The 15513-nt window shown below is 32.2% G+C and overlaps 1 protein-coding gene across 1 annotated transcript in view; it reads right to left on the bottom strand.

Moving 5' to 3' along the window:
* Nucleotides 1-12772: 12772 nt before the first annotated feature.
* Nucleotides 12773-15513, bottom strand: part of LOC111001356 (myosin heavy chain, striated muscle) — a 45677-nt gene continuing 42936 nt past the window's right edge. The window contains exon 21 of the mRNA XM_022271235.2: nucleotides 12773-15432. Coding sequence (XP_022126927.2) covers nucleotides 15337-15432 — 96 coding nt within the window. The 3' untranslated portion in view covers nucleotides 12773-15336. The remainder of the gene's footprint in view (nucleotides 15433-15513) is intronic.

Here is a 15513-nt window from a genome sequence, read left to right as displayed (position 1 = left end):
TGACCCGAGTTCTGTAAGATTTTTATTGCAAACGAGCAGGAGGCTAGCCTCATGTTAAGTTATAGCGCCACTCATAGACTCTTAATGCTAGAAGGCTTGCGAGTGCGATGCCGCCCTTTTCAGAATTGGTAAGATCATTAAATAAGACTCTATGATAGTATGATTTCTTTAAAATAATTGGCTATATAGACGCTGTATATTACACTTCCTTCATGTTCTTGTCTATTACAAAGCTGAAAAAGACTACCATTCACGTAATATTCGATTCAATTTATAAGGAAAATATCACAAAATTTAAGTGATATTTTCCTTCTAACAATTTTGGATTACAGCGGTGACTATGTAATTTTCTTGAGATACGTTTAGGCCGACAAAATTATTCAATTCTGTTCTAGATAAAAAAATTATATACTGTTACAGTATCTTTGATCTCTGATTTAAAGATACAGAGAACGGCTAGAAACAATAGCCCTTTAAAATTTAAAAAGAAAACATTCGAAATTCAAAGCGGATGCCGCCATTGGCTGTAAGGGAACAATGGCGAACTACGAAACGTCAGATTGACAGCTGATAATTTCATTTTTGATTCTATTCGTTTTATTTTCACAATATAGCTAAACTTTTGAGTAACATAAAGCACCTTTTGCATGAATATTAATAAAATTTATTTTAGACACAGAAACATAGTTGGGTTTTTACTTATCTGATAGGGGACTTTGTTTTTTTAAATAACTAAACCTTTGACCAACCCAGAAGCAGAACCATGGATGAGTTTTAAAACGCAACCACATTTTCTCCTTTTTTTTATTGAGGGAACATCGGCAAACGTTCTCTTTCACTACTATGAAATAAAAACCTTATTTATTGACTTTTACTAATTCGCCCAACATTTGTTATTTTACATACGTAGGCGTATACTTGTTGTAAAGGAAACAAAAAAATATTAGAGAAATAGAATAGACCTTTAAACGTGTTTTGCCTAAACCAAACGTAATCCAAGCAATCATAGAATTACTTATCTCTTTCATTAAAAAAACGACAATATACAGATATATAATAACTTTTATTAATCTAGTAAAACTTTTAGAATCGGTAATTACGACACCTTTAAAGATTCTTTTTGAACCGTGAAAAAAGACCCAGGGTAATAATAGTCACTAATCAGTATCACGATGAGGCAATGACAACAGTTGCAAGCAATGGCGCGTGCGCACGCGATCATAGATCACCATCTGCCACTGATTAGGTTGTACTAATTAGTTGCCTTGTTTACATAAATGATAAAACATTTTATCGTCATCATTTTTTACGTTTCCTTATGCACCTTCGATAAAATTGAAGAAGTGGTTTCCAGCCCTCGAATTTATGTAAATACTCAAACTTTAATAGTTTATTTTTTACCCTTTGGCTACTTTACCAAATTTGGCATTTATGGAACTCGATGTAAGGCCGAAATAGTCCTCAGTTAAACATTCTTTGTTCGGAGTTATTTTGTTTTTAATAAAAATAAATGTCAATACTAAAGTGTGTGCGTAGTGGCGCGACTAATGTTGCCCTGTGTCGCTCCACTGACTCCCCACATTGGTACTCAGCTAGTGTGATTAATGTATTGTGATTTAGAGATATTACTTATTGATTTCAGACGCAATTTTAACGAAAACACACTAGATTTTTCTAGTTTTATGATACACTGATACTTTGGTATTATAACTGTGTATTACATATTATAAGATAATTATGTAAACAAATAAGGTTAAAAATTAAACTTATTGACATATAACTCTGTTAATAGGCATATTTTAAAATTTGGAACGAATGTTTTATATATACACATGTCTTATAATAATGTCATAATTGTTTACATATTGTTTATTGATAAACAATAACAAAAAGTTTCAATAGTTAAGATGGCTGTCAATAAAATTTCTACAGGTATGTTTAGTCTTTAATAGCAATGACACCAGTTTTTTTTATACACATCTTCACAGAGACATCATGGAATCTAGCCTAACTTATGACTAGTAGGTACATAATTTAAGTCTAATTTATTAACTAAAAGGGATTTTTAACATAAGAAAATGTCTAATAGATCTACTTTTGACATTTGTTCTTGCGTTCTATTTTTCACTCGCCACTGATAAACACTTAAGACTAATTCACTAATTTAAAGGGTTTTGTTCTTTTCAATCTTGCACTAGGCCTGTGACATCCTCCTCCTCCTGTTTTACATGTAGATTCTAGAAGTTAAAGAATACATCATCATCATTTCGCCGGTTTAATTCATTGTTAGTTGCATTTAACTAGATTTTTGAAAGTCTTAAACATTTTTAAAATAGAAGATTCATCATGAACCGCGATACCAAAAACAAACAGTATTTTCTACAATTAAGGATCCACCATTAATACAGTAATATAGATGTTATCTATATCAATATGACAAGTAATTAATTCTGTTGCACGTCTATCCGTGGATTAAACGGCAATTAGTTGATTGCAACCCTTTGCTCCTTCGAGCCTCGGGCTGTATTATTGTAATTGGACATTTTTATTGCGTTTACGTAATGAAAATGGCTTCAAAAGGATTGTATTTATTGTAAGCATGTTGACTCCGTACGTATAATTGTATTAATGAACAATAAAAATGAAAAATTTATAAAAATAAGTATCGCAATACACTGACTACTGAGGTTATGCCAGCATTAACGGTACACATCCCCAAGAACCAAACTTTTTTCAATTTGATTTATTTTTATTCGTTCTTAATTATTAGTATTATTAGAACCTATTTATTGTATAAGGGTAATAATCTATATAAGCTGTGGTCTCCGCAACTGTACTGGACAACCCTATCATGTAGGTACATATACCTGGTTTCCTGTATTCTTTAATTAATTTATTTTTTATAGAACAGGGGGCAAACGGGTAGGAGGCTCACCTGATGTTAAGTGATCACGCCGCCCATGGACAGTCTCAATGCCACAGGGCACGCGAGTGCGTTGCTGGCCTTTAAGAATTGGTACTTTTTTCATAATAAATTGCTGTGAAGCCTCTTGTGGGCCTCACCTTTTGACCTTATCTGATATACTCATAGTGGTTTTTTCCTTTACTCACAGTGGTTGTCTGGAAGAAATCGCTCTAAAGCGATAAGGCCGCCAGTTGCTTGTCATTAAATTATGTTTAATATTTTCCTTTTATGTAATGCAACGAAGTGTTAATAAATAAATAAACAAATAAATAAATAATATATATCGCCATAGAAATCTACCTCTGTTACTTGCGTAAAACACTGTTTACTGTTCCTTCTCTCATAATACTAGTATACTTTATGCTATTTGCTGAAAATAATGTTAGTTTAAACGGGATCTACTCTCGAAAAGTAAAATGAAAAATGTACTATGTGTAACCGTGAACTGAAATAAAATGTTTTAATGAGTCAGAACATTATCTGAGCACCTTAACCCATCCCCAAACAATCACCATTAAGGTATAATGTACTCATATAGTTTTGTACAAAGCGACACTACGATAAGTGCGTAACATGCCGGCTTGCTGCTACGAAATTCGGCTCGTTACTCTATATCTATCAGATTTTCATGTATGAAACATATAATTAAACGTCTGTATGTAATAACAATGCATTTTTTTATTTATTAACATAGCTTTTTATGTCTGTCAATCATTAATTAACTTCTGTTAATTCAACTGTTTGGTGCAACATATTATAAAATCGGTTGGGTACAAAAAAGATATGCATCTTTTTATTTGGCTGCTATACATTAATAGAACTTTATTTAGTCCATGGCGATGTCAAATACTAAGAAATTCGGTGTAGGAAAACAGTACCGTGTCTAACCAAGGGGAAGCCATCATCGTCAATCAGGAACTTACATAAATATGCTTTCACAGCCCTCCGAGGGGACGACGCTGAGGGTACAAGGGTCGGGGGGCAAAGGGGGGGGGGCGCATGAGGCCGCATCAAATTTTTAGCCTGACAGGATTTGTAGAGATTAGCAGTGCTTACGACTTAGTACATGTGATATTTTTTTTAATTCGGTGTTTATAGCAAAACGTGCGCAGTGTAAAAATGAGTTTATTGTCTGTGGATGAACAATATGTGAAATTCAACTGTATTGTTTTATATATTAGTATATTTTACAATTTTATCCCGTTAACTATAAGCAATGTGTCGTGCCTTTTGGGTCTTAGGACCAGTACTAATATAAGGTTTAACTAGCAATAATATAAATCATAAGGATAACAATAATTAATTAAAAAATAAATATCAACCTTCTATATTTTTATACTCTTTAGCCATATTTTATAGACATTACCAAAGTAATCCCTAAAACTGAGATTTTTTAAATGGAGTGACGGATCTCTACCCGTTTGTATAATTTAAAACATTTTAGAAAATTCACAAAGTTAAAATATGAAGGGTGAAAGAGGAATGAATCATCATGCGTGGACAAAGGGCAGAGGGCACACCTAGTCAACGAAAGTTAATCTGAATATAATTACGATGGTCAGACCTCACGACATGACAGCTGTTTTTGGTGTTCGGGGAGTCAATGTTGGCGTACATACAATGTCTTTTATAAATAAAAATACAGTTCGAAGCTCGCTTTCTACGTACTTCTGGTTGTTAATGCAAAATTGTATTGTGTAACTCCTAATACAGTTAGTGATAGCGATTGTCGCAAAAACGCAATAGCCGAAAGTTTTGTAAAGTCATCGGGGTCTCAATCGCTATGATATATAGCATTTTGGGTACTATTTGACTATCTTGTGCTTTTAAAGGTTTGTGATATCTATTATTGCTTTGAGAAATAGGAAATTCTACTATACCCCTCTTCCTTCTTTCTTAATGTCGACTGGCGACTCACAATTTCTTCCACTCTATCCAGCGATCGGCCTCAAGGTCTGGTGCCCTCCACTCTGCCAGTCACGATGAGTTTTTCAAATCATTCTGGGTCCCTGCGTGTTACATGTCCCTAAAACACTCTGGATGCGTTCGTAACTAGGTGCCGAATGGCGACGTAGACCGTCTTTGTATGGACATGTTTGTCTCCTCAGCTGGAAATCCTTAGCACTCGGCTCAAACACCACATCTCCAGCCATCTCCACCATCCAGAACATTCACTTTTCTTCCTTCAGAAGACTATTGTCTACAATTTCTTATAGCTGTAATATATCGGGTAAGTACAGATTTATTTTATTAATAAATATTAGCCAAAAGTTGACATTTTATCGCTAACGATTCGTGATTAATTTTACGGTGGGATATAAATATAAAGATATATGGACCAACTCTTACTATTTAACATCTTTTAAAATAAATCTTTTTCAACTTACAAAACAGAATTTGAGTTTATTATTTAAGTTAGCCGCTTTGGCTTAGTGTAATAGGACTGCCTTATCTGTGAATCTTTCAAAACTTATTAAATTTAAAAAGTATTAATTTTAAGCTCCCGTATGTCACGAAGGGTTGTATACATGGTGTCCTGTTCGCGACGTATTATCAAGTTACAGATATTTGCACAGATGATACTTCACTTTATATAGAGGGTGTTATTGTGTTCTCTATATTTAGATGTCCGCTACAGACACTTATTTTGTAATAATATTTATTTTTTTCTCAAGTGCTATAGGGTTGCTATATTTGTTTATTTTTAAAATAAATTGGTTACTTTTTATACAAAATATATTTTTTAAGAGATAGAATGCTATTCATATTCAAAGGCAAGTAAGGATTCAGTTATCGCTATGTAAACAAATAACATAAATATACTTTAATGCTGTTTACCTTACATGCCAAATATATGGATCTTCCTAAATCTTTCGACAAAGGTTTTCTCTTAATTTTTCTATAGCGGTTCAAGCCCACATTGGACCTGCCACCTTTTTTATATCGTCCTCTCATCTTCTTATTTGTCTCTCTTTCGTTTCATACCACTCCGTAAAGATTCTCTTCCATTTTTGCTTTTTTTCTCTCTCTGTGTCCATAAGTAAAAGTTGTAACCACTGGAGTCTCGGAGGCGATAACTCGAATCACGATGGCTATCGCTTTTTACATGGGGAAATGATTAACTTTTCTGTAAATGTAATCACCCTAATAAATCAATAGGTAAGTCGCACCCATCCCGTTAATTACAAACACGGGGGTAAAATGCGTGACCGATGGTTGTACAGTGATCATACACGAAAGATATATGTATAAAATATTTAATACGTATAAAGGATTGTTTAAATTGTTGTAAGACAGGTGTCTTACTTGGTAGATACAGGGTATGGTTTTGATTTCACTAGAATCATAACAATAACTTGAGATAGCTACAGAAATTTTATTAATAAAGAAGGGTTCTTACTATAGAACAAAGGCTGGCTTAGAGTATCGCATCGTAGCATCGTTACATTTCCAACAATTCTTTCCTTTCGCTGTAAGTTTTTGTTAAAGCTCAAAAGGAACGTCGCCCGTTTTTCATAATATCGCCTTTTGTCAACAATTCTAAAGGTATGAAAATAAGAAAGTTATGTTGAAGTACTTATTCGTTTTTGTAGGACGATTGTCTAACCATTATCATACTAAGTATATATATATGCCTTAATTATAAATAAAGTTGGGGTTGTTCAAACACTTTTAACTCGAGTACGGCTGGATCGATTATAGTGTAATCTTTTATAGTTTTCGATTCTATTAAAACACAAACATTGACAAAAAAAATCTAATTCCGATACAAAATGTTTATGGATTTCGTATTTGTCATTTGTCAAAGAACGTACTTAAATGAAGGTTTCGAATCGACGAGTTATATCCCCAACATTCGGAAAATGGAGTATTTCAGATTTTAAACTAAAGTAAACTAATGTCATTCATAAAAAAGGATGGTCATGTATATTGGTTGTCATTATTATTTAAATAAAGTTATGAACTTAATATATATTTTTTAATCATTTTTTTAAATCATAATAATAAGTGTCAATCTTAGGTACGAACTTCTTCTTTCTTCTAGTATGGATTTATAATCTCCACGTCTCCAAAAAGCCTATAATTGTTTTTAAAAGCTTTCAATAAAGCAATTTCGCAGATCAAAACAAGTCAAAATTGAATAAATGACAGTACAAAAGTCCCTTGGTAGTGGGTGGGTGATCAAAGACAAGATAAGGTATGACGCGGATGATTTTATTACTATATCATCTAATTACCGCTTCGATTCCTATCAGGCAAGGGTAGATGTAACGATTATTCGACCAGCGAGAGAGGTCTATTGTAGTTAAGGCGCGGTTTGGTATCAGGGATCAAAGTTATTAGTTGGGTGTGGTACGGGGAAAAATATGGTGTTTTGATTTAGATAAAATTTTGTATAGCTTTTTTATGCTTCTAAATCGACACTGTATATGGTATACTGAACGAAATTATGTTAAGCAGGTTCTAATAATTATGACATAATATATCTTAGACACATACAACTTCACATTAAGGTCTTCTTTCCCTCCATATAACTCGTATAAATAAAAATAAAATTTCGTTTGACTCGCTAAAACTTGAGAATGACTTCACCGATTTAGTTATGATAAAATATAAATAAAGGAAAATAAGAAAACAACAATTTAATTTTGGGCTGTTTTAAAAAATAAGTATTAAGTGTTGACACAAATATATGTAGAAGATGTTTACCGTCATTCTAGCATATAAAGAAAATGAAGCCACTTTCGATTCTCATACAAAGCAGAGGAGCCCAGTTAAAGTTAATTAACGTGTGAAATCTATCACTTTGTTAGTTCAATATTGTCACGAAAGATGAATGTGGATGGGTAAAGGTCGGTATCGCCGGTAAAAATAAACGCAACGTTATATTATGCGCGTGTCGTGCCTTCCGAAAGCTTTTAGCGGCGTATGACTGAGGACGAGGCAGCCGAGAGGGAGGCAGTATTTAAATCATAAATAATATCTATTTTCATAAATAAACCTAGACGTTCCTTAAATGTATAAATACTATGCATAAGTCAGTTTTCATGTGAGTAAAATCAAGTATACTTAATTCATAATTGGCAGTGAAGGTAAAAATAGTTTTTATTATTTTTGCGTTTTTCTAATCTTGCTTACGTATTTGTTTAAAAATATGTTGTGACATAAACACTAGCCATACATGAACAAATAAGTTAAACATTTTTATGGATAAATTAAATAGAAAGACCATCTTTTAAACGAAAAGACCGTCTACTGGCAAATCGGGGTTTAAAACAACGCATGTAAAAATGGATAAGCAAAACATCGGAAAGATTCCAATTATATTACCAAGAAGACGATTGGAACCCGCAAGGAAAGCGTAAGCGTGGCCGTCCCGAGGAAACCTGGAAACCTGGCGTGGTACAGTAGAAGAAGAAGCGAAGAGAGCAGGAAAGACTTGGAACTTCACTTTGGACATGAATTCGTTCAAGACAGAACGCGATGGAGACTCACTATGGCCGCCCACAACATATTTCAGAGATGAAAATATGTTATATTTTTTTTTTAATGTACTTTTGTCAAGCATTGTATGCAACCATCCAGACATTACAAGGTCGCGTCAGTGTATTCCCGATGCATGGAGCCGTCGTGATATTAAATTATGTCTATTTTTATTACATCTGTTAATAATTCAATAAATCACGGCTGAATGTTTTTGTTTTGTAGATATTTGAGGCAGAGAAGCGTTTTAGCTAAATACGTTATAATAGAATTTCAGATAAGTGACGTTGATTTTTATTTAAGGAGAAAGAAGGAATAATTCTTGAAAAAAAACAAGCTGTTTTTGTTTAGAAATTGAAACTAGGAGCTAAAATACACTTGAAGCGATTGAAGTTAGACATTTATGATATTTTATCATTCTTGTCGACTATGAGACATTCCTAAATTAAGTATCGAGTGGATTATGAGTGACACATTACTGCTTTTGTTTCATATTTAAATTAATTTACTATTTATTGGATACTAGCAGACACGGCCAAGCGTTGCTGTGGCTAAGGTTTTTGTTATATTACATAGTAGTAAATTAATCAAGGGAAACCGTAGGAGAACTTATGTGAAACGTTGGTACCACGACACGGACCTAAACTAAACTACCTTTAACTCAGCGCCATCTGTTAGAATTGTATCAAATAATAAACAAATGTTAATGTTATCGTAATTTTAGTAAGGATGCCTATTTTTTTTGAAAATGAAATATAGCCTATGTCACTCAGGAATGATGTAGCTTTCCAACAGTGAAAGAATTTTTCAAATCTGCCAAGTAGTTTCGGAGCCTATTCAATTCATACAAACAAACAAAAAATCAAACCTTTCCTCTTTATAATATTAGTATAGATCAAACCCAAAGCCTATGATTTATCCTATTCACTACAAAGTAATTGGATTTATTGGTCATAAGATTTATAATAAGTAAAAAAATCTAGATGTAAACGTAGAGACGTCTCCACGTCTTCCGTAACTTCCATTAGCGATGAATTGACGTGGTTTTTTAGTCCGTGGCGCCTCACCGTAAAGCGGGCTACACACGTGATTAGAATGTGTAACTTTGTTGCTGTATTCTGAACGAAGAAGAAATTTTATTTTAGATTCAGGATGTTTCAAGCTTACTTTTCATTTATTTAAAAAGATAACATTTAAATAGCTGTTTAATATAATCTGTATATTACTACATTAAGATAATAAATGATTGATCCTTATAGTAGATGGCAGTGGTTATAAATATGATATTTTTTTTTTTTAAGTCAAAGGATGAATGCCGTGATTGCAAATTTATGGTCTCTCCATGTTTTGCAATAAGCCCATTATAGTCCACCGATATATAAATACAAAAACTAGTTTTAATTTCATTTTATACTTTTAAATTTTAACGGTTAATAATTCAAAAGAAATTATTTTTTTGCGACATAGCTATGTACATGTAATAATAATTAATTAATTTTTGAAAGCATGTAGACTCTACTTAACAATTTGTTATAAATCAGTAGATTTGAAACCACTACAAATCGAATATGATCACGATGTTATACATCTAATTTTAGCACATTTCGAAAGATTGTATGAACTCATAGTTATAGAGAAAAAGTGGTGGAGAGTAGAATTAATGGGCTTAATAATTTTCGTATATACCTAATAATAGTATTTAAAACTAATATGTTAATTAATGTAGTTATATAATTTTGCTGCCAACTTTACCCAACTTGTTTAATTTATAAGGCCCAGCATACTTAGCAGCATGTATTATTTGGTATATGATATATAGGTATTCATAGTTATTTTCTTGTAATCCTAGAGTTACTAGAACTTGAAAATCTTCCGTATGTACCTACGGCTCGCTTATCTTCTATCTTATACTTTTAATGGTCCAGTGAATAGGCTATCTCGCTCTTACAACTTAATTTCTAACGTTAATGAACATATTGATATGTATATTTTACAACAATCTTCCGTAATTTTGTGTATCTCACGCTCTTAATGAGGTTCAAGTTTCTTTTTAATTAGTTTATATTTTTCTGGATTAAAGTTTTAGGTTTTTAAGTTTTAAGTTTTAGTTTTAGGTTATTATTAGAACCTAATAATAACCTATAATTGATATTTATGTGTGTAAAATTTGTGAAGTTGTATTTTCTTGTATATTTAAGCATCCATGTTGTTTTACAATTTATAAACACATAAATTATATGAAGCATTATTTCTAAAAAAATAAGATGGCCTATAGTGCTAAAATTGTAGAAGTATAACAAACTATCAAAATTGTTCTGAAAAGAACGTGGATACACAAGAAAATACTCAAGTATTCATAAGAACATTGGAATCGTGTCAAAAGCGTTTTAAAAAAGGCATTAAAGCATTAAGCACACATCAATAGGCAACAATGGCAACATTTTAAAGGAAAAATCTGAGAAAGTGCCGAGTGGCCGCGATGGAATGGAAAATCACTTCCGGTGACGGCGGCCGGTTTTAGAGGCGATTTATGCGGTTATTGTAGAGGGGATTTAATATTCTAATAAAACTTTACTTCTGCCAGTTCGAAGGACTATTTTAGCTAAAGGGAATACGATTGCAATCCTTAACTAAAGCCAATGACGACGATTAGTTCCACCATCCGATTTTTTTATAAAAAAAGGTAAGAGACTTATCTCATGTTAAGTGATACCGCCATCCTGGACCCTCAATGCCAGAAGGCTTACGAGTGCGTTGCCGGGTTTTGAACAATTGGTACGCTCCTTAAGATGGGCTCTATGTTAAGTAGAAAAAATACTTCAGTGGGTGGCTCCAAAAAGTGGTGGTTCGCGGCTAAAACTGCCAACATGCTAACTAAAGAACTTGAAGCAGTCAGGAGATAAATGTCTTGGTTCATTGGTCATGGTTCTCCTACACGTCAGATACGTCATTTTGTAATATGTATTATAACGTTGCATGGTTTAAAATAAACTTGACTGTGGTTTTCATCCAAATAATATTTTAAATTAAATACTTAAATGAAAAATGCTCAATTCAGTGGAGTAATATATCACAGGGCACTTAGCGCCAAGACGTAAATTTGTCACGATCAAAGGCGGTGCTCTCTTCATATAATTGTGTCTTCCTTACGCTTTGTAAGTGGGTATAATTTAGTTATGACACGAAGTTCTAGAGGAGTTTCATTTTATCCATCTAATAACTACTAATATTAAGCATTAAGATATTTCGTATGATTGTAACATTGATTTGTTGAAAAAGTGGACCGAACTTCATATAAGTACTTAGGCTATTTTTATTTATATAAAAAAATAAAAGATAAAAGTCCAACCTTGCGGACCTGGTACAGACATTTAATTTCTACAGATTATTTCATCATGTCATTCAACCTAAGAAAGCTGCGCAGTACACGGAATTTAAACTCTTAATCCACTAACTGCTGAAAACTGCGCCTACCTGAATTGTTACAAAAGAAACAGTTCATCTTCTTCGGTTGCGCCAACAAAACTAAAACAGTTGTAAAATCTAAATATATCTGTGAATGAGAATGATTTGTATAAACTTTCATCTTATTTTCATTCCGCTATCCCGTTAATTTATTGCGTCTTTTACAATGTGTTTAACGATAATGGATGTTCACGGTTGATATAATTCATTTGTATTGTTAAATATAATATTAATGTGCAAATACTCCCCGCGTTGCCAATGATCAAAGATCTTTATCGAATTAACTGGCTTGTTTATATCAGTTAGACGGTTATAATTATAATTAGTAGCTATTTTATTAAGAGATTTGCCTGGCTTTGAATCCTAGATCAAGAACGATGGGATTGTTAAGTCCCACATTTCATACGATTTTTTTCATGCTGGTTCCCTAACGATGTTATTCTGCGCCGTACAAGCAAGTGTTGAGCACATACAAATATCTATTGGTACACAAACGGAGCTCGATACTACAAGTTTATTCATATTTAAAGATAACAACGCATTTGGTTGTTAAGTATAAACAGAAAATTATTTAAATTTATAATTATTTAAATATTGAAAGTATATTCCCGATATAAGTAATATTTGATTAATTCATAATTAAAGATTTTATCAATTTCGCAGCGCATTTGGGGTAAATGAGTAGTGCTGATAAAAACATTATTTAATTTTTTTTTAAGTTTTATTAATGATATAAACAAGTTTAAATCAAAATGTTTTATAGGTTAACGATACACTAAATATATTTACTATATTTATAAATAAGGTCCCATAAGTATGATATCTCTTTTGGTTAAGGAAAGAATAAAAACAATCAAAAGTAGTTACACAAATATTTATTTACTTACATAAATTAGACAAGGAATTGTTACACGCGACAGACATTACGCTAAACGAAAAATAATCACAGATTGAATACATTTGACGCATCCGCCATAACTATCACTAAACATAAAAAATATAGTATGGCCAATAATATGAGGTCTGTTACTTATGAGAAGCTGCCAACGAGATCTTGTTGAAGGGGCAAGGATTTTAAAATCAAAAATTACAGACCTAATGAAATTGTTCCAATATTTCGGCAGTTATAAAACCAATAAATATAAATCACAGTGTAGTTTAAATTGGCATACATCACAAAAGAAATTTATAAAAATAGCAAAAGATTAGTTCACATAACAGCATTTGGCCGAGTACAACATCAAATCCCAAAAATCTACATCCATTTTTAATTTCACTATAAAAAATTTACATTGGCCGAATATTATAAAGACGAATCTTATCACAACATACCTGTATTAACTTTAATGTTAATTTTAAACATGCATCTCGTTACTGGTGTCCTTCAAGGCACACTTTTAGCACGCCTACTTTCAAATTTTGTAATCAGTGAATCTGTCGATTTTTATGGACTTAATAGTCTGTAATATTTTAGATAGCGCATGTTTTAGCATAGTAAATCTAAACCCGTATTAAACAACTTTTGGCTACTTCAATATGAAAAGTCACACTCAACATGATTATTGTTTAATATGTTAAACTATTAAATCCATTCAAATGTTTATGTTTTTTAAATTTTAATAATTAAATCCTACACTTACAATTTACCCTCTCAAAACTTCAGCCATAAGGAAAAACAAAATTGGAATAAGCAATCGCTAGACATTAATTAGTTTATAATTATGCAAACGTCTTAAATCTTGCTGTCGGAGCGAAATGTTTTAAATGCAGTTACAATAAATAAATAAGTATCTTATATCACATACATTTTTAACCAACCTGCAAATGTTAATTAGTGTTCACGCCCAACTATTACTACATCTGACTGCTTTTTTTATAAAACAAATTGGGCACAATAGGGAAAATGGGTACAAGACTCATCTGATCTTAAGTGATACCGTGATATGTGTAATGAGTAAGCCCATAGTCACTCTCAATGCCAGACGACACGTAAGTGTGTTGCCGGCCTTTTCATGAAAGGGGAACACCTATTTTAAAAAAGAGACCTATACCAGGGATGCAACAGTGTTATTGATTCGGTTTAGTATTTACGTTTATGACGTGAGGCTCAAACCTACCAAGATTTAAGACTGTACAATTCAGAAAGTATACGAAGAATCTAAACGGATGTCACATTCAACAGGTTTACGAATATAGAGGTTATATAACGCTACATTCATAGAAAAATATGTATAGCGACATCAAAAAGTGTACAGATTCACAATCACTACAGTAGTAACATCGACACGGCAGATACTCCTAACATGAAGTCCCCAGTCTGCGTTTTCAATGCCTATATTGATTTATGAAACTTTATTCCTACCCCCCACTCTTGGATACCAGGGGGAATAAAATTTCTAGATGGAAAAAGATGTGCAACACCAACACGACCTTCAGAAATAAAGAACGCAACGGTCATAGAAAAAAAATAGTACTAGATGGATTTTCAATTAAATCAACACGAAAGTTAAAAACTGGTCATTTCAAATCGCAGAGTGGGGTCTAAATACAATAATGTATAACTGAAACCCCGTAACAATAGAATATATTTCCGAATAAAAGAGGAAGGATTTAGTACACGGTTATAAAATAGACAATTTATGGAATATCGGTCTGAAGTAAATTTTTGAAAAATAGATTTTTATGCACTTGTAGTTACGAGGTTTTAGTTTATATTCAGACAATTTCAACACATCTAAATTTAAGTGAAAATAAAGAGCCGCTCAATAAGTTGGGTCGGCTTAAATAAACAATTTAAACATAAAGTAAAATAAGTAACGAATTATTTACATAAAATATAAATAAATTAAACAATGAAATAAATATATATTTTAAGTCACGAAGGACGCAGACTAGTTAATTACAAAAATCCAATCGAAGAAACAATAATAATTATAATAAAAATGAAGAAATAAAACTGAAGTACAATATAGATTTCGTGTTCGACCTTATTAAGTCGTTAATTTTAAGATCTTTAACTATTATAATTACAATATTCTTCATTAATTTCTGACAAACCGAATTATAATCCCTCCAATGGATTTTCAATATTGTCTTGAGAATCCATGACATTTCAACTTAGCTTCATATTGCTTTTATCCTCAATTTGTGGTCTAAAGTCAGTCAAAAAGTCTATAAGTCAGTCGCGTATAAGTCAGTTGTTATAGCAAAAAGACACACTTTTCGATTCCTACCATCAAAGTAAAAATATGTGGAGTCAACCGTTGCGACTTGAAGGACGAACAAATTTATTTTCGCATCAATAGTATGGATAAGTGAAGTTTTATTATCATAGTTGAAATATGTATGTAATGCATTTCTTAACCATAGCAAACAATTCCTTTTGAAAATCTTTAACTAAATCCTTTGATGCAATTGACGATTTATTTCTTGCCGTGTTTCTTGGCCCTTCCTAGTTTGATCACTTGAACGAGTTTAAGATTTTGCGACTCGGGACTGTTGAGGAATTCTTCTAGCATCTATGCAAAAAAACATATTTTTTTATTGTAAAATAGTTCAATGTTTTTTGTGAATACATTATATGCACGTTCAATTTGTAC

The sequence above is a fragment of the Pieris rapae genome, chromosome 18 (assembly GCF_905147795.1).
Source record: "Pieris rapae chromosome 18, ilPieRapa1.1, whole genome shotgun sequence".
Classification (NCBI taxonomy): domain Eukaryota; kingdom Metazoa; phylum Arthropoda; class Insecta; order Lepidoptera; family Pieridae; genus Pieris; species Pieris rapae.
The sequence above is the reverse complement of the archived record's forward strand: the minus strand, read 5'-3'. Positions and strand labels throughout refer to the sequence as shown.